General features: G+C 38.9%; 1 protein-coding gene across 1 annotated transcript in view; it reads left to right on the top strand.

Annotated features, from left to right (window-relative positions):
* Nucleotides 1-17,732, top strand: part of DMD (dystrophin) — a 2,715,231-nt gene that overhangs the window by 1,130,288 nt on the left and 1,567,211 nt on the right. The window contains exons 15-16 of the mRNA XM_055122927.1: nt 10,762-10,863; nt 10,977-11,084. Coding sequence (XP_054978902.1) covers nt 10,762-10,863; nt 10,977-11,084 — 210 coding nt within the window. The remainder of the gene's footprint in view (nt 1-10,761; nt 10,864-10,976; nt 11,085-17,732) is intronic.

The following is a 17,732-nucleotide window of genomic DNA, read 5'->3' as shown; positions in this document are numbered from 1 at the left end:
ATGGTTTTAGTGATCTGAGTCATTGTTTCTAATTTTTTTTAGGGGCCAATTTTCAATTTTCACTATTTGTTGAAGAGACTTTCCTTTATCCATTGAATGATTAAGCTTCTTTTTCATAGAATAGATTTATGAATTAGTGTGAATTTATTTCTGGGTTCTCTATTTTGTGCCACTGATCTGTGTGCCATCTTGTTGAAATACCTCACTCTTTTAATTACTAGAACTTTCGATAGTTTCAAGTCAGGAGAAATCATGCCTCCATTTTTTATTAGACTTGTTTATTCCATGTCATGTGGTTCTATACAAATTTTGTAATTACCTGTTTTATTTCCTTATAAAATGTTTGGATTTATTTTTTACTTTTTTTTTTCTTTCAAGGTTCATATTGATATCAGTGTGGACTTGAAAAAGCTTATTCAACAGTTACTACTGTGCTTACAAACTTAGTCACTTTTAATGCTCTTCTGGAGTACTATTAATTAGATCTATAATGGTTTTCATTACTGGTTTCAGTATTTTTCTCTTAAAATAATATCTTCTTATATATATACATATATATTCAATTCCAACAAGCCATTCCTCATCATTTTTACTTCACCCTCCTTATTATGGTATTGGTAATACTCATCTTCATCATATTTGCTCTCTATGTTTCTACCTTATGTAGAAAAACTCATCTCTGTACCATTGTTACATCATTATTAATTGGGAAAAAACAGTTAACTCAAAGGTATTCATTCAGAGGACCATAATGTCTCAGCTCATGGATGGAAAACAGTGCAATTGGATGAAATTCAAATATATACCTATACTTTAGTTCATGCTGTTATACTGATGTGTAGAAGTGAAAAGGTGTATTGATTGATAAAGTATACAGAATTTTTTTTTGTGCGCCCCCGCGGTTCGGATGTGTCCCAGTCCCGCATCCCAGAGCTGTGTTAGTTGCTGTTCAGTGTCGCCAGGTCTCCATCTGGAGAAGGTGTGCTGGCTGCACCTCCTCCATCTGGATCCCCGGTGTTGCTGGCCCCATTTCGGGTCCGGAGCATTCTCTGGCCGCGTTGCTCACCAGAATGCCTGGCTACTTCTCTGTTGAATGTGGCAAGATGGCGCTGAGGGTGGGTCGAGGGTGTGACTTCCGGTGGCCAGGACCACTTGGAGGCTGGGCTGGCGCCGCCCCACAAAGGATACAGAATTTTAAAATGAGGATTATTTGTAAAGAGATAGAAGAGAGTATTTCTGTTGTTTTATATATTTTGTAATCCTATATTGGATGAATCAGAAGCCCATTTAAAATAATAATAGCATTAAGGTGATGTAGATGATATTACTGTGCCAGGTATCAATGATATTTTGTGTCTGTATGAAATAATTATATTTTATTAGGATTTTTGTGTGGTCATTTGTCTAAGAATTTTATAACTTGTGTGGAATACTAGCTCTTTCACCAATAAATAAGCCAGCACCTGGAAAATTTAAATCCAAGTTCATGTCATCTATAAGTAATAGAACTTGTATTGGTACCAGGCTTTGGGTAATAGCTAACCTGATCTTTCTCTTAATCTCTGAATTTCTTTGGAGAAAATTACTAAGTGACTTTGAGGAATTTATTACAGGGTAAATATTTTCAAGTACATTGGGATAATATTCTATATGAACACAATTATTAATTTCAGTTGGAAGGTCTTTTTTGTCTTAACAAAACTAAACTTTCTAATTATGCACACTTTTTCAAAATAAACTTTTATTTGTGTACTCAAAGATCAACACAGATCATCAGTGCAACTTGAAAACTTGACAGAAATCATTTCTCAGTCCCACAGCTCTATAAAAAGAGTGTGTTGCTACCAATCAAGCCATATAATAGTCAGGGACTTTTCTCACCTCCTCTCACGTAATTATCATTATGGTCCACAATGTCTTATGCTTGCTTTTAAACTTAATGTCATACATGTAACTTCAAAATAGATTTTTTTCCCAGTCACTGTGATATTTGTGAGAGATGCATCTGTACCTACTTGGTATTTGATTTGCATTTTCATGGCTTCTTAGTACTCCTTTTTAAAATTAATATCCCCCCAATTTAGTGATGCACTCTATGGTTTAGAAAATGTTGATTTTCAGTTTGGATCATGATGAATAATGCTGCTCTGGACATAATTGTACGTCTACTTTATAAATAGATATATGCTTTTGTTTTGGGCTATGTATCTACAATTGGAGTTGTTATGCCCTTGAGAATATGTACATTTAGCTTTTAGTTTTTAGCAGAGTTTTCCAAAGTTGGTGTGTAAACATATACTCTCGTCAGTAGTGACTAATGGTGAACACTGCTTATCATGTTTTCCAATAGTTGGTACTGTTATATTTTTCTTTTGGTACTTTATTGTAGTTGTACTTTGATATCTCTGGTTGTATTTACATGAACAAATGAACAATGAGGTTGAACCCTGTTGTATTTGTTTCCTGGCTGTTTAAAGCACCTCTCTTTTTAAAGATCAAGTTTATCCCATTTGAAAAATATTGATTTCTCATTATAATATAGAATTTTAGGTTTCTATATTTAAAGTTCTATATATGTATAGGATTCATAGTGTCTACAGCCAAAGTTCCAGAACCATCCAAACTATACAAAAATCCCTCTATTCACCCTTCCCACTCCCTTGTCCACTCTTTAGTCACAGTTTTTACTGCATCTGTGAGTCTTGCTGTTTGCTCATTCATTTGCTCCTGGGCTGATTTCTATTCCACATATGTTGAGTGAATATCCGTTCAGTTGGAGGCGCTGAGACAAAGAGCGGGAAAGAAATTTATGTCATGGAGGGCCCAGGTTCTTTCAGACCTGTGACAAAGGTAGAGAGCCTCGAAATCTCCTTTTATTGATCATGGCACTTCTAAAGGGCACAATATGGTGACATCATCAAAAGCATCAAAAGAAGTTACCATTCTGGTAACTTTGAGCATTGAGGAAAGAACATTGGGGAAGCAGGCCAGTAGATTTTGGCCTTCAGAAAAAGATGCAAAACCAAAACCTAAACCTTTGTTGGGCTATAAGCACTTGGATTTGCATCACAAAGACAAGGCTGGGCCAGAGCTGGGATCTACATTGTCAAAGATCAGGCCTGGCTAGCACCTGAGATCTGCATGTCAAAGACCAGTCAGGTTTCTGTAAGAAAAGGAAAACTGCCCCTTTCAACATACTGAAATTATTTTCTGAAGGCATTTTGGAGGGGGAAAATGCTCAGCTTCATCCAAACCAGTCAGGACACATGTGAAATCTCGCCCATTTTCATGTGCCCCTATGCTCCTGACCATTGTACAGTACAGTCTACATGGGCTCGCCCTGACGGCTCAGTCCAGCCCCAACACACATATAACTGTTTTTCCCTTCCTTTCTAATTTCATTTAGCACAATTTCTCAAGTTTCATCAATATTGTTCCCAAAGGCAAAATTCCATCTTTTCTCATGGCATATTTAGTATTCCAGTGAGTATGTATAGCACAGCTAGAAATAAAAGCTGAGACCAGGCAGCTGGTACAGTGGTTAGGGTGCATGCTTTGCATCCTTCAGGGCCCATGTTTCAACCCCAGCACCAAGTGCCCCTCTGGGTACTGCAGGGTTAGGGCTGGGAGACGCCAAGACCCCACTGGAGTTTCCCTGGTGGATCAAGTCACCGTAGGTCCTGATCAGGACTGACACTTGCACTGACCATTGGGCTGTCTGCCTAGGTTGGTTGAGTATTGCTGAAGATGTGCCTGGACCACCGAGCAAACATATCCAGCTAGCGGTCCGAGAGATAGTAAGGTGCTTGCCTTGCACATGGTTGGCCCAGGTTTGATCCCTGGCATCACATATCATTTAGGAGTGATCCACGAGCACAGAGCCAGGAAGGAGTAAGCCCAGAGCACATCCAGATTTGACCGCCAAACAAACAACAGCAACCAACTAAATGCTGATTTTTCTTTCTGTCTTGCTTTTGGAACCGTACCTAGGATTGTTCAGGGTTTATTACTGATTCCGTGCTCAGGGACCATGCCTGGTGGGCTTCGGGGACCAGAGGGAGGTGCCAGTGATTAAACCCAAGTTGGCCACATGCAAGGCAAGCACTCGCTCTGTTGTCCTATCACTCTGGCTCTCTCGATGCTGATATTTCATCAGCACAGATTTCAAGCTGCCAATCCTGACCACATCAGGGCATCTCTTCAAATGCAGCACTGTCTTGAGAACGTTTTGTTCTTTGTTAACCTGTGTGACCCTAGTGGCAGCTTGCCTAGGAGCTTTAGAGAAAGTTCTGTTCTCTCCATCTCAGATGATGTGTTTGCTGGCAGGTCTTACTAATACTACTGGCAGATCCTACTCTCCTGGGCAGTCTTCAAACTGGGACACATGTTGGCAGCAGGTCCCTCGAACCTAATGATAGGTACCAGCCAAAGAGATCTTTGAGATTCCTGCATGACTGATATCCATGTTTTATAGACAGAATTTGAGGGGGAGGGAACACGCTGTCACAGGGGACTCGCCCCTGCCCTGACCACAAATTCATAAGTTACAACTGTGCAGGACTGATGGGTAGGTATTTCATGAAGATTATGGGCGTCAAAGAAAACAATGGGAATTGTAAGAAAAACAAACTTGGAATCAAATACCCCATAATGGTATCTCCTAAGGGGCCTGTGGGCTTTGCTATGCTGTGTGCAAATATGTCTATTTCTCCCAAGGCAACAGACACAAAGGAGACCTCTAAAGGATCAGAGACTGTGGTCACAAAACAATGAGGTGCTACACAAACTCCTAACAATTTCTGGAACACACGGTAACTGCCAGAAAGAGGACTTTGGTGCTCAGGACATTTGGGTACCCCAGTTTAATGAACAGCAGAAGCTGGAGAGAGTACAGGACACCATCAGCGAACATTGAATTACAACGTGCAAATGATAACAGCACCCACAGCACCTTTCCAGAAACATTTGTTAGTGCCTTATCAAGGCAAAAAAGTAAATAATATGCGTCACTGATTGTAATGACACCGAGTATGCTTCTTCAAGTGAAAATCGGACTTGATTCTTGGCATAAGCACTGTGGCAGAATTGAATTAATGGAGCCAACATTGCATTTGCCTTTCAAAAGTTAGTTTTTGCAATGAGCATATTTCTTTACATGTGAAAGTGGAGGTTCTGGTTACTTTTTTTTTTCAAAATATTTTAAAGAAACTTGGAGATATAATGTCATTTTTTTTTTACAACCAATAACATGAGCCTTCAGACCCTGGACAAATGGGCTAGATTATATGTTTCGCTAAATCTATTGGAAACACAGTGTTATACCCCTAAAACAAGTTTAACGTTCTATGTTGTTGCTGCTGACTAAGAAAAGTATCCATTCAAACTTGTGCTAAAATTAAATATGAAAATATTTGAAAAGGAACAACCATTGATTCTTATCACTGCAAATTATGTAGCACAAATTGCAAGGCATATTATTGGAGTGTGGAGGGACACCCAGCTGTGCTCAAGACTTACTCCTGGCTCTGTGTTCAGTGTTTACTCCTGATGAGGCTATGGCTATATGCAGGGCAAGCATCTTAGCCCCGTACTATCTCTCCAGCCCCTACAAGTAATCTTTCTGATTTTGAATTCTCCATGGAGGATTGAACTGAAGTTATATCCGATAAATGCTCTCCTTTGATCTTTCTGGCCTTAGGGATAAATTACTTTACCTCTGGAATCTTAGTTTCCTCATCTATAAACAGCAGTTTTGGAAGTGACCGTTTTGAGTTCCTTTAGGAGCTCAGTCAGGATCACTGACAAGATCATCTCCACAGAAGTAGTATTTTTCAGGGAAATCACTAATGGATGTTTCCTAATACCCTCAGACATTCTGTTCTACCTTGCACTGTGTGTTAGTGAAGTCTAATGCTTCAGTTAACAGTTTGTAAAACATGTAAAATGGGGAAGAGAATCATAGAATTGGACTAAGCATCAAGTGGTAATTCTTGCCCCCCCTTCTAGATTCATTAGCTCTGTGATTTCTTTCAGTAAGTTAAATTTTGTTTTCTCTTTTCATCATGATATTATTTCCTCACTAACTCTATAAAGGAAGTGGGGAAACAATAAATTATTAATTTCGGTTTGGGGGCCACACCAAGCAATGCGTACAGATTTCTCCTGTCTCTGCACTCAGGAATTACTCCTGACAGTGCTCAGGTGTTATATATGGGATGCCAGAGATTGAACCCCTATAGGCTTCATGCAAGACAAGAACCTTACCTGCCCTAACTCCAGTCCCAAAATTATTTTTCAAAAGAGCTCATTGCACAGCACTGCATATCATTTGGTGATTCAATAAAAAAGGGGAGGGGCTCATTGCACTTAAATTTCATTTAGTTTCAAAAGTATATTCCAGGATTTTCAGTTGTAGTGAGTGAATGTGTGTTCCTTAATGCTGCCTTCGCTTCTGCATCCTAGTCACTGCTGCATTGTGTGGTCCGTGGCAAACAGAAATGTTTCTTCCTTCCTGGGCATACTCCTAGGAACACTTGATCTCTTAATGCCAATCTTGATAAGGTACCATTTAGCTTTCACACTCTTTTCACTGGTTTCAATAAATTCAAGGGTCAAAGGACTTAAGTTTTGCTTCCAGGCATGTCAGATTTTTTTCAGTCGCCTTTGTCCAAATGTTCTTTTGCTAGCCATTTTTCACTTTTTGTTTTGAAAAACCAACTCAACCAAACAGAAAAACGCAGATGAAAAATATCCTTGGCATGTCTAACAATGTGAGATGTGAATTAAACGGGAGGGAAATATTGCCCCCATTTCGCATCTGAGCATGGATGATAATGGAGTTGTGACTTAGCCCATGAAAATATATTTGAGTGAGTGAACTGACTTTGAGCTTTTCTTTCTAATGAGACAAAATAAGGGCATACATAGCAATTAATTATCAGTTCCTGAGATCTTCGGATTTCTTTTTCATTTATATGCTTAAAGTTTATCTGACTTGGTAAAGATTTGCAGAGAAGCAGTTTCTAATCATAATGCAGTAATTTTTTTCAAAATGCTACTTAGCTTCTTGTTAATGCCAGGCAAACCAGACCCTAATTCTTGTCTAACATTATGGTTACATCCATTCAGGTAATAATAGGAGATTAGAGAGCTGACTGATAATCTTCTAATTGCTTTCCTCAATCATTTGTAATTAAAATTAAGCCCAATATTTCTAAGCAGTAAACAGAGAGATCAATAAATATGAGTACTATGTATATCTCTTATATTGGTGCACATGGCATTGAAAGAAATCTATTGTGGCGAGACATGTATAGAGTATATGCTAGAGGTTTCTAAATCAGTTGCATAATTTTACTAAGAACAGTCAGAAGTACCATGTACACATTGAAATAGAAGTGACTTAGATTCACTTCATTGAGAGTTTTCTGAGAATAAGACAGCTTTATACAGTGAAATGTGTTACTAAAGTATGCTCTTTTGTGTTGAAAATACTTAAATAAGATACTTAATGTATTTATGGACATTTAATAAGCATCTTTCTAGAGTGGGTATAGTGAAATGAGTATCCCTTAATGGTTCTTAGAAGATTTTATAAAAACATCTTGGTCAATCAAAATGTAAATAGCTACAAGCACTTACAATTTAGTTGAAACTAAAACCATTTTCTAGTACATAATTTCATAATATTTGTGGCCATTCTTTAAAAGGTTGTGATGACTACTTTCTCCGAGAGAGCTTAAATAATTTAGCCATAAATATCCTAAAAGAGTCACTTGAATTAATTGGGAGAAAAACAATTTCTAATCTCTCAATGAACCTTAATTATTGAAAGCAATTTTAATTTAATAATTATTTTTAATTTAAAAAGACATACACAAGAGTTGAATCTTAGTTATTTGACTCTACATTTAACTTCCTTATGTAAGTGAGAAAGTTGCCAGGTGGTACTGTATTTATAATTGGTAAACTGAGTCAAAAAAATAAAATCTGCTCTAGTTCAGTGTTTGTTAATTGGCTGTAGGAACCCTCTGTTATCCAACAAGACCTCAGGTAGAAAATTCTTAAACATGGGGCTCACAATATGAGACCGGGGAGCTGGGGGAGCGGGCAATAGTTAGGATAGGAGGATCATAGGAAGGAAAACCAGGTCAGAAATGGGCCATAGGTGGGAAAAAAGGCTGAAAAACAGTGCTCTAACTTAACATTTTTAGTTTTCTCACTCTGCTAAGTTAAAGGCATTCTAGAACCTCTCCTCAGTATAACACAGACATGTTGATTTTTTGTTTGTTTATTTCATTTTTGCTTTTTGGGTCACAGCTGGCAATGCACAGGGATTATTCCTGACTCTGCACTCAGGAATTACTCCTGGTGGTGCTCAGGGGACCATATGGGATGCTGGGAATTGAACCTGGGTCCAAAGCATGCAAGGCAAACACCCTACACCCTGTGCTTTCGCTCCAGCCCCAGATATGTATTTTTACCCACTTTCATTGTGAGTTTGTTTGTAGTGCCATTGAACTGTCTTCTCTTATATGAGTTTTTAATATTTGTCAATGCAGCCATAAAGAAGTGCCTAAATAATGGAATGTATTTCCCCCACTCATTTCTGGATGGTGTGAGTCCAAGGTCATAGTTTCAGTAGTTTTGGTTGCCCCTGAGGCCTCTTGCTTTCCTTTTTCACTGAGTCCTCAGTGGTCTATCTTCTGTGTTGATATATCTCTGGTATCTTTATATGGCTCATTTCTTCTTCCGATAAGGTCAACTGTCAAATTTGACTAAAATCCACCTGAATGGCCTCATTTCCCCTCAAAAACCTGATTTTCTAGTATCGTCATATTATGGAGCACAGGGGAATTGGGACAACATAATTCTGCCTATTAAGTGTATATTCTGTTCATTTTTGGCTCAAAGTATGTGTTGAGTAAATATGTGTTGCACAAATTCATGTGTGAATGAATTGGAGCTTACCAGTACCTAAATATTGACCAAATTATAAACCCACTTTAATGATTTGCAAAAGTTACTGTTAATTACTTGAATGCAAGTTTCCCAAAATAGATGAATTTGTTTTTGAGAGAATATTTGTCATTGTGTCTCTGTGTGTGTGTTTGTGTGACTCATTCATATAATGCAAAACCTGTTTTGAAATTTCAGTAAATTCAATGAGTTTAAGTAACCGTATATGACAGTACTTGTTTGGATTTGTAATCCAGGATTGTCTATGAAAATTGAACTTATCTTTATCTCTGGGGTTGTGGATTATACCCAGTGGTGCTCAGGGGTTTTCCTGACTCTGTGCTCAAGAGATTTTGTATGGTACAAGAGGTCAGACTGGGATCAGGTGAACACAAGGGAAGCACCTTACCTCCCATCCTAACACTTTAGCTTTTAAAATTAACAAATTATACTGCCCATCTATGCAATTACAAACTGAAGATGCTCCTTTAGTAGATACTATGTTTGTAGCACTAGTATCTTTTACTATGAGGTGGGAGATTTTATATGTGTTTAGGACTCTCAGTTCCTTTTCCTTATGGAAATAGTGCTGTGGTTAGTTCATTCCTTCCCACCTTGAATTCCATTTCCTTTTGTTTTGATAGAAAGCAATATGCCAGCCCCACTATGACCTTTGATAGCTACATTTTCATATCCACTATTTGGTATACTTTATGACTGATGGTTCTGACATTTTTTAGTTTGAACCTATTTCTTTTTCATAAAAAATTTACTAATAGATATATTATATACCAATTCATCAGTTAGGAGTAGTTGTATATTTCACAATGCTAGTTGAATGTCTATTATTTGAATTATATACTATAATTTACTAAGTGGATCAATCCAATCATCTGGCATTAAGTAGAAATGTGCTGACATTTATCTACATTTGGGGTGTTAGTTCTGTATTAAATAAAATATGCCAGTTCAAACCGATGGCTGCTGAAAATAGTTATTGGAATTATTATGATCTCGTAACAGCAGATAAAAATAAACTAGATTTTTTTAGATTTGAGAATGCACCAGAGTGGGCTTAAAATGAATGAAATGTCTTTATTCTTGGACATTTCTTTTGCACCAAAATTACTACAGAATTTATTTTTGGATGTAAAAGTCTTTATGCTTAGTTTATCTTAGATATTAATATTAATATAGTATGTGCATGTGGACAAGAGTGACCTGCTAAAGATATGACGGCAATTACTCAGGGAAGACTATACAATTTTCTCAGTAGAATTGTTGATAGAGGGTAAGTTTAAATGCTTTGTAATAACCAGATCAATTTTAGAATCCACATATGGATGTCATTTAAGTCACTGATAGCTTTATTCTGCAATCAGAACATTAAACAATTTGAAATATACAAAATTGCTTTAACGAAAGTCCTTTTTGACTTTCTGTTTAGTAATCAGTCTTTTATTCTTTGGGGTGTATTATAAAACCAATGAAAGCTACACAGTACAAAACGCTTTAATTCTATATGCTTGTCTCTGCTATCTGAAAAAGACCGTGGAGGCTTAGATTTGTGGCATAACAGCTGCTTCTAGAATTCTGGTAAGTATCCGCTTCCCAGTATAAGGTGGAAAGCATAGCCAAATACTCTGAAGGCAGTTGAAAGGCACGGATTGTGTTGAGACAGAAGCAGAAGCAGGAAAGGTTTCCACCCAAGAGGACGCTTTGCCAAATCATTTCTGCCATTTGCAATGCCAATCAGTTGCTGCTTTCTTTTGCCAATGTCATGATGGATCGTGTCTTCCTCAGGTACTGGGAGATCGCTGGGCGAATATTTGTAGGTGGACGGAGGACCGCTGGGTTCTGTTACAAGAAGTCCTCCTGAAGTGGCAACGCTTCACCGAGGAACAAGTGAGTCACGCTGGGGAGATTGTGTCAGTAAAAGACCGAGATTTTAAAGGGGTGAACCAAAGCTATGACTATCTTTAATAATGGTCTTCTTTGGGGGCATTCTTTTCTTTCAGTACCATTTCAGTTCATGGCTTTCAGAAAGAGAAGAGGCAGTCAACAAGATTCACACCACCGGCTTTACGAATCAAAGCGAAATGTTATCAAGTCATCAAAAACTAACTGTATGTATTTCCTTTTGAGAAGTCTTTTAAAACAAAATTGTTTAAGTGTTTTTTGTTTTTTTTAATATGGTAGATTATGGTCCCATTTTGATTTGGCCTTTCTCTACTTCGATGTGTTAGACCGAAACGCTCAATCACATTGTTACCTTTCACATTGATGTAGGCAAAGACAGAGAATGTCTCAGGGCAGTGGTGATGCTGTCACAAAATTCTGTTTACTTGAATTCAGTCACCTTGAACCAACAGGCATTTCTTTCATTCTGGAGCTTGGAAGGCTAAGATGAGGGGGCCAGGGGGATTTTTTCCTGGTGAGATCCCTCTTGACCTTTGAACAGTGCTTTTTTCCCAAGTACTTACATGGCAGTGTTTCATTCTCTTCTTGTTTCTTTTTTTTCTCTTTTTTGGTTCTGGGAATTGAACTCAGGCTTTATACGTGCAAGGCAAGTGATCTGCCATTGAACTGTGTCCATGGCTACTCTTGCTTCTCTCAGAAAGGGAAAGATTCCACCATAGAGAGTCTCTTAACCTCATATAAGCTTAGATTAGTTTTCGCCCAAGGTCCCAGCTGTTAATATTATCAGAGTTTGGACTGAGGGCCTTCAACATAGAAACATCAGAATGATGCAAAAAGTAATACCATAAGATAGAGGTGTTTGTTTTTCTGTGCAGAAAATGGAGGCGGTGGCAACATCCACACAGTGAGAGTCACCTTCTAAGACCCCCAACCTAGAGGTAGGACTTTTCAGTGATGTAACTTGTAGGCGGTCCTGGGAGGCGGGTGGCACGCCTTTCACCCAGATAAGACCTGGAGCTGTGTTGTGAGAAATGGACCCTCTGGTCCTAAAGACTATGATCTGAGAGGGCTTCTAACCCATTTTGGCACCCAGAGTGGCTTTTTACAGAAATGCATCTAGACTGTGAACTGAGTTAAAATATCAGAAATCCAAAACCGCAACAGCAGCCATGCGAGCTCATAGACTCTCCACTCTCAGCAATGAAAAGAAATTATTAAATGATGCCTTTTCAGCAGGCCTGATTGTTGGAGGAAAATTCCAAACAATAATAGTGAGTTCTCTATTGAAATATTGAATATATTCAAAGTATAGAGACAATAAAGTGAAGAACATTAGCTATTTAGGTGGGGGGTGGGCGGGAGGGGAGTATATTGGGGTTCATGGTGCACTGGTGAAGGGATGGGGGTTTAATCAGTATATGACTGAGACTTAAACCTGAAAGCTTTGTATTTTTTTTCACAGTGATTCAATAAAACAAAAACTTTTTTAAAAAAAGATAGAGGTGCTTTCCTAGTAGAGAATGTTGGGAGGACCCACTTGGGTTGAAAGCTGCATACCGAAAGTTGACTATAGAGCCAACATGATGGCCACTCAGTACCTCTATTGCAAACTACAACATCCAACAGGAGAGTGAACAAAAGGGAATGCCCTGCTGCAGAGGCAGTGTGGGGTGGTAGGTGGTGGGTGGGGGTGGTGGGAGGGATACTGGGAACATTGGTGGAGGAGAATGGACACTGGTGGAGGGATGTAAACGAAATGCAAAAATGAAAGTTCATAAGTTTGTAACTGTACCTCATGGTGATTCACTAATAAAAATTAAAAAAAAATAAAGATAAAAACTACATACACACACACAAAGATAGAGGTGCTTTTTAGCACTGTTTTTTTCAAATGAAATTATGCTCTTGAAGAAATATATCCTAACCAGAATAAGACCAATTGAAATTTCTTTAAAAAGTGGAACTTTGCGAAGTAAATTGGAGTGTTCTACAATGTTGTAAACAACATACTTCTAAAATAATAGAATTTATGTAGATTCACTGAGTAACCAAAGTTCCTGAAATGATTATCCTCAGATGTAAGGGAATTTTACCCTAGTTTGGGCAAACCCAGAAACCATCAAAGCAAATTAAATGTGATTATTGATAAGTGCCCATGTGTTTTGAAAAAGGAGGGAACTTTGGCATCAGGGCATAAGAGGAAGTCTTCAACAGGACGTTACAATTCTAGTTGAAACTTCTAGTGTAGAAAAAATATATCGAGTGCTTTATTCCCACTGTGAATTTTATTATTTTCTAACAAAGGAAGATCAATATAAAATTACAAGAACATAAATAAGTTGGATTTAAAAAAAATTGATAGACTAAGTCTCTAAAATGCTAATATAAAATGGGCTGAAGAGCCAGCACAGTGGGCAAGGTGCTTGCCTTGCACACAGCTGACATGGTTTTATCCATAGCATCCCACATGGTACCCTAAACACTGCCAGGAATCCTCCCTGAGCACAGAGCCAGGAGTAAGCCAGAGTACTATGGATGCATTTTTCAATAATCTAATAGAAAACTGTGGCTTGTGGTAAGTAATATTTTCTAATTTTACCTAACAACCAATTTATGCATGGATTGCTATTATATGCTCTTAATAGAAGTTGAATAATTTATTTAAAGATTTTCTTTTTGGGTTTTTGGCCACACTTGACAGTGTTCAGGGATTACTCCTGGCTCTTTGCTCAGGAATCACTTCTGGAATGTTCTGAAGGCCATATGGGTTCCAGGAATGGAGCCCAGGTGGACCATATGCCTGGTAAACACTCTATCCACTGTACTGTCTCAGTGGCCCCTAAAGATATTCTTAAATAAATTTCACTAGGTAAGCTTGTGAATTTTAATCAAATATTTATTTGTAACATACATTTTGCTACACAGTTCATAGTATTCTCTAGGCTTTGAATTTAAAATAGGGTTACATAAATTTTGTTATCATGAAGTAGCTTGTTATTGATATAATAATCCCTCACAAAATCACTTCCTTGAGTGATGTGGTCAGCAATGACCTTTTTCAGAGAGTTAATTATATATGCATCCAAAGGGCAAAAACATATGTGATTCATGAATGTTCATGTTCTTCAGCTAATGGAGAGCCATGGCTAGTTTGATAATCGTATTTGTCTCTGGAATATTCTTTGGTAGCAGGAGTTTTCATAGTAAAGACATCAATTAGAAAAACTTAACAAGTTGAAGAGGAAGAGAACAAGAGGATTGTTTTAGAGACAGAAGTTGAGTTCTTGGATAATTGCATGTGTGCAAAGTGATGTGTAAATTAGTATAGAACACTAGTGACATTGCTAAAATGAGCCCTGGTACATCCAGACGTAGTTGTGGACCTTTGAAGCCAGCTATTTTAAACCCCTTCCTACAGGGGCCAGAGTGATAGTAAAATAGGTAGGGCATTTGCCTTGCATGAAACTAACCTGGTTTCGATCCTCAACATCCTATATGGTACCCCAAGAACTGCCAGGAATGATTCCTGAGTGGCAAGCCAGAAGTAACCACTGAGCATGGCTAGGTTTGGCTACCCCTCCCCTCAAAAAAAAAAAAAACAACTTTCTATCAAGAGTAGAGAGATAGTGCAGGGCTAAGTTGCTTGAGTTACATGCCGTAGACTATGGTTAGATGCCCAGTGACGCATGGTCCCCTGAGCACCAAGAAGGGTCACTCTTGAGCACAGAGCCAAGAAGAGCCCCGGGCTCTACTGCATTGTGACCCCAAAACCCACACTCCACCATTTGCAAAACCTGCATACCATTGTACCATTTAATTCCTTGGCAAAAAATAGCTATAATCAGGAGCTGTCATTTCAAATAACCATGTGCCACTATATTGACATTTGTGTGAGTCAAAGACTTTATTAGCCTCAGGGCCATGGAAATGTACTCAAGAAAATCTCAATAATTTTTCAGTATGATTAAAATCCAAATTATGTCACCTTACTTGTGAACAAAGTGAAAATATGTTTTGTGTAAGTCTTACTATGTGATAGCTTAAGCCAATTAACAGAACCTGACAGCTGGTCTAGAATTTGAGGTGAAATTCCCCTGCTGACTCAGGCAGTGAATAAGAATTTAATGTTCATTAAAATATGTCACAGTCTGAGACTCGAAACAGGTACCGTCTGTCACTACTCCCTACTACATGCCTAGGTATAGATATGGTATGCTAAAACATTTTATTTACACTCATGGTAATTTGTTTTGAAACATTTTCACTCATAAATCAGAGGATTACCTCCTAATCTCTCATTTGAGGTGGGGTAGAAGGAGTCCATGAATCACTTAGCTCTGCATTTTTGGCTTTTTCCAAATCAGATAGGTCTCTTTTTTAGGGTCCAAACTTAGGATTTATTTGATATAACATGTCAGTGCCAATGTGGCACCACTGGTGGTTCACACAAGAATGTCCCATTGGATGGTGTATGCCATCAGGTACTCACTTTTGGATGTCATCGGATTGTACCAACAGAAATGGCTCTTGGTACCAAAATTTCACATTACACCTTAGCTCCATTCCACCCAGCCAAGGGGAGCATGACTAGTGAACCTCTCTGACAGTGAAAAGCACAAATTGCTGCACTGGTGCCAAAGTAGAGTAGAGAAGAGTTGGGGACTTGTCATAGCATGGGCATGCTGGTGGAAAGGGCCCGACCTATAGGAACCCTGTGCCAGGGAAGTGCGTTGCCACTGAGATGACCAATGGCATTGGCAGAGGATGGCCTAACTCTGGCTGTGTGATGATCGAAACCAAGGCTCGTACAGCGACTTCCGCTCATGACCACACACACACGACCTATTCATATGACCCCGCGTCTATAACATTAGTAGATGAGTCAAACATATTCCGAAAATGAAACATGCACAAATTCATTTCCAGAAGATCCCCATGATCCTTCATGTCACCTTCTTGGGGTCACCAACCCTGGCTTAAGAAATGGGGCTTGGAGGGTATACACTATCACTACACAGGGGCTGCCTCCGTTCTGTGACTGGTGGACACTTGAGATGTGGCAGTGGAACGAGAAGGCAGAGACAGAGAAAGTACTTGGGAAGGCTCGTGGGACCCATTGGAGGTGCTGTAATTTTACCTGCCCAGGTTGCCTTGATATCTGCTCCCTGATGGAGCTCAGTGAATCCATCTAGAGAGAATCACTGGTTCCTGAAGGCTGGTCCCCAGCCTCGAAGCCTTGGCAGCATCTGGGATCCTGTTGGAAAGGTCAGTCCTTGGTCCCTCTCCAGACCGTATCCACAGACACTCTGGAAACAAAGCTGGGAAGTCAGCATTTTATCCAGCCCTCTGAGTGACTCTGATGTTTTCCTCATGGCAAGGACCTCAGAGGTAGAACGGTCCACAGATGATTCAGATGGCATCTCTTGTTTTCCCCCTACCTTTAGATAAGAGTGACACATAAAGTAGTTGTACAGAATTCAGCTCCACCCATGTTAGAGAAATGTCCTCAGCATCACTCTCCTGTGACTTACTCCTGTTGAGCATTGGGCAAAGACTTCATTAGCTTTTATTTATAAATTGACCTTCTTTTCTCACTTCTACTCATCCTCTGGCTCTAACTTGAGAGAACACGTCTTCTCCCTCCTCTTGAATCACTTGTCAGTCTCTTGCCGTTTATGCAACTGGCCCCAATTGAAGGTGTTGACTATGTCCCACTGCCAGTCTGGGAACTAGGCTCAGGAACCCGGTGTCTGAAAATAAGACTAGTTGTATTGCTTTGAAAACCCCTGGCTGCTGGTTTCCTTTCGTAGACGAGCCTCCTTTCAGTTCCCTGAGTCTCAAGAGCTACGGCTCTCTGGGATACACAGAGCTGTGATGATTTCTTGATATGCAGAAAAAGAGCATTTTTCTATTCTAATGCTTGCTGACAGTCCAATCGTGCTGACTTAATATGAATTCAGATAACCCATAGTAGGTGGCAAATGTGATTCCATGTACATGAACCCGTCACAGGTTTTATATCATTTTCCCTATTTAAATTCCAGTAGAATTCTCGAGGAACCAAAAGATTTTGTTTGTCATGATGTGGGGGCAGGACTGATTATTTTTTCCCTAGTTTTATTTTTTTTCTTTTTTTTAAATTTATTTTTATTGAATCACCATGTGGAAAGTTGCAAAGTTCTCAGGCTTATGTCTCAGTTATACAATGCTCAACCTAGTTTTATTCTTTACTAATGTCTTTCACCTTTATTTTTAAATTTTATTTACTTTTGTATTGAATCATCATGAGATAAATAGTGACAACATTGTCATGATGGGGATTCAGTCATACAATGTTCCAACACCCAACCCTTCACCAGTATACATTTCCCACCGTCAGTGTCCTGTTTCCCTGCTGCCACTATACCCCACCCAGACCTGGCTCCATGTATGACAGGCATACATGGAGTATTACTCTTTGGAATGAGCCATACCCCACCCTACTCAGGGGACCATGCTGTGATGAGTATTGAGTCCACAGCCTCACACATGCAAGGCATGCTCTGTACCGGAGGCATATGTCAGGCTGTCTCCTTTATTTTTGTTTTGCTTGACAAGTGCCTCTTTGTTTGCTATAGTGTGAACACAGGAGGCTTATTTTCATTTGGCAATAAATATCTTTAGGTATCCAATTACTTTTACAGATTATCTAAGAAAGCATGGCTGCCCATAACTCTCTGACATGATCTTTTGCTTCAAACAGAGAACTCTGAGACCTTCATTTGGAAATGATTTCAAGCCATCATGTATTTCCACGAAACGATAGGTGTCCCTCATTAACTTCACTCATAGTGCTCTTTAAAATTAGTCCTTAA

Source organism: Sorex araneus, chromosome X, assembly GCF_027595985.1.
Source record: "Sorex araneus isolate mSorAra2 chromosome X, mSorAra2.pri, whole genome shotgun sequence".
In the NCBI taxonomy this organism is placed as follows: Eukaryota; Metazoa; Chordata; class Mammalia; order Eulipotyphla; family Soricidae; genus Sorex; species Sorex araneus.
The sequence above is the reverse complement of the archived record's forward strand: the minus strand, read 5'-3'. Positions and strand labels throughout refer to the sequence as shown.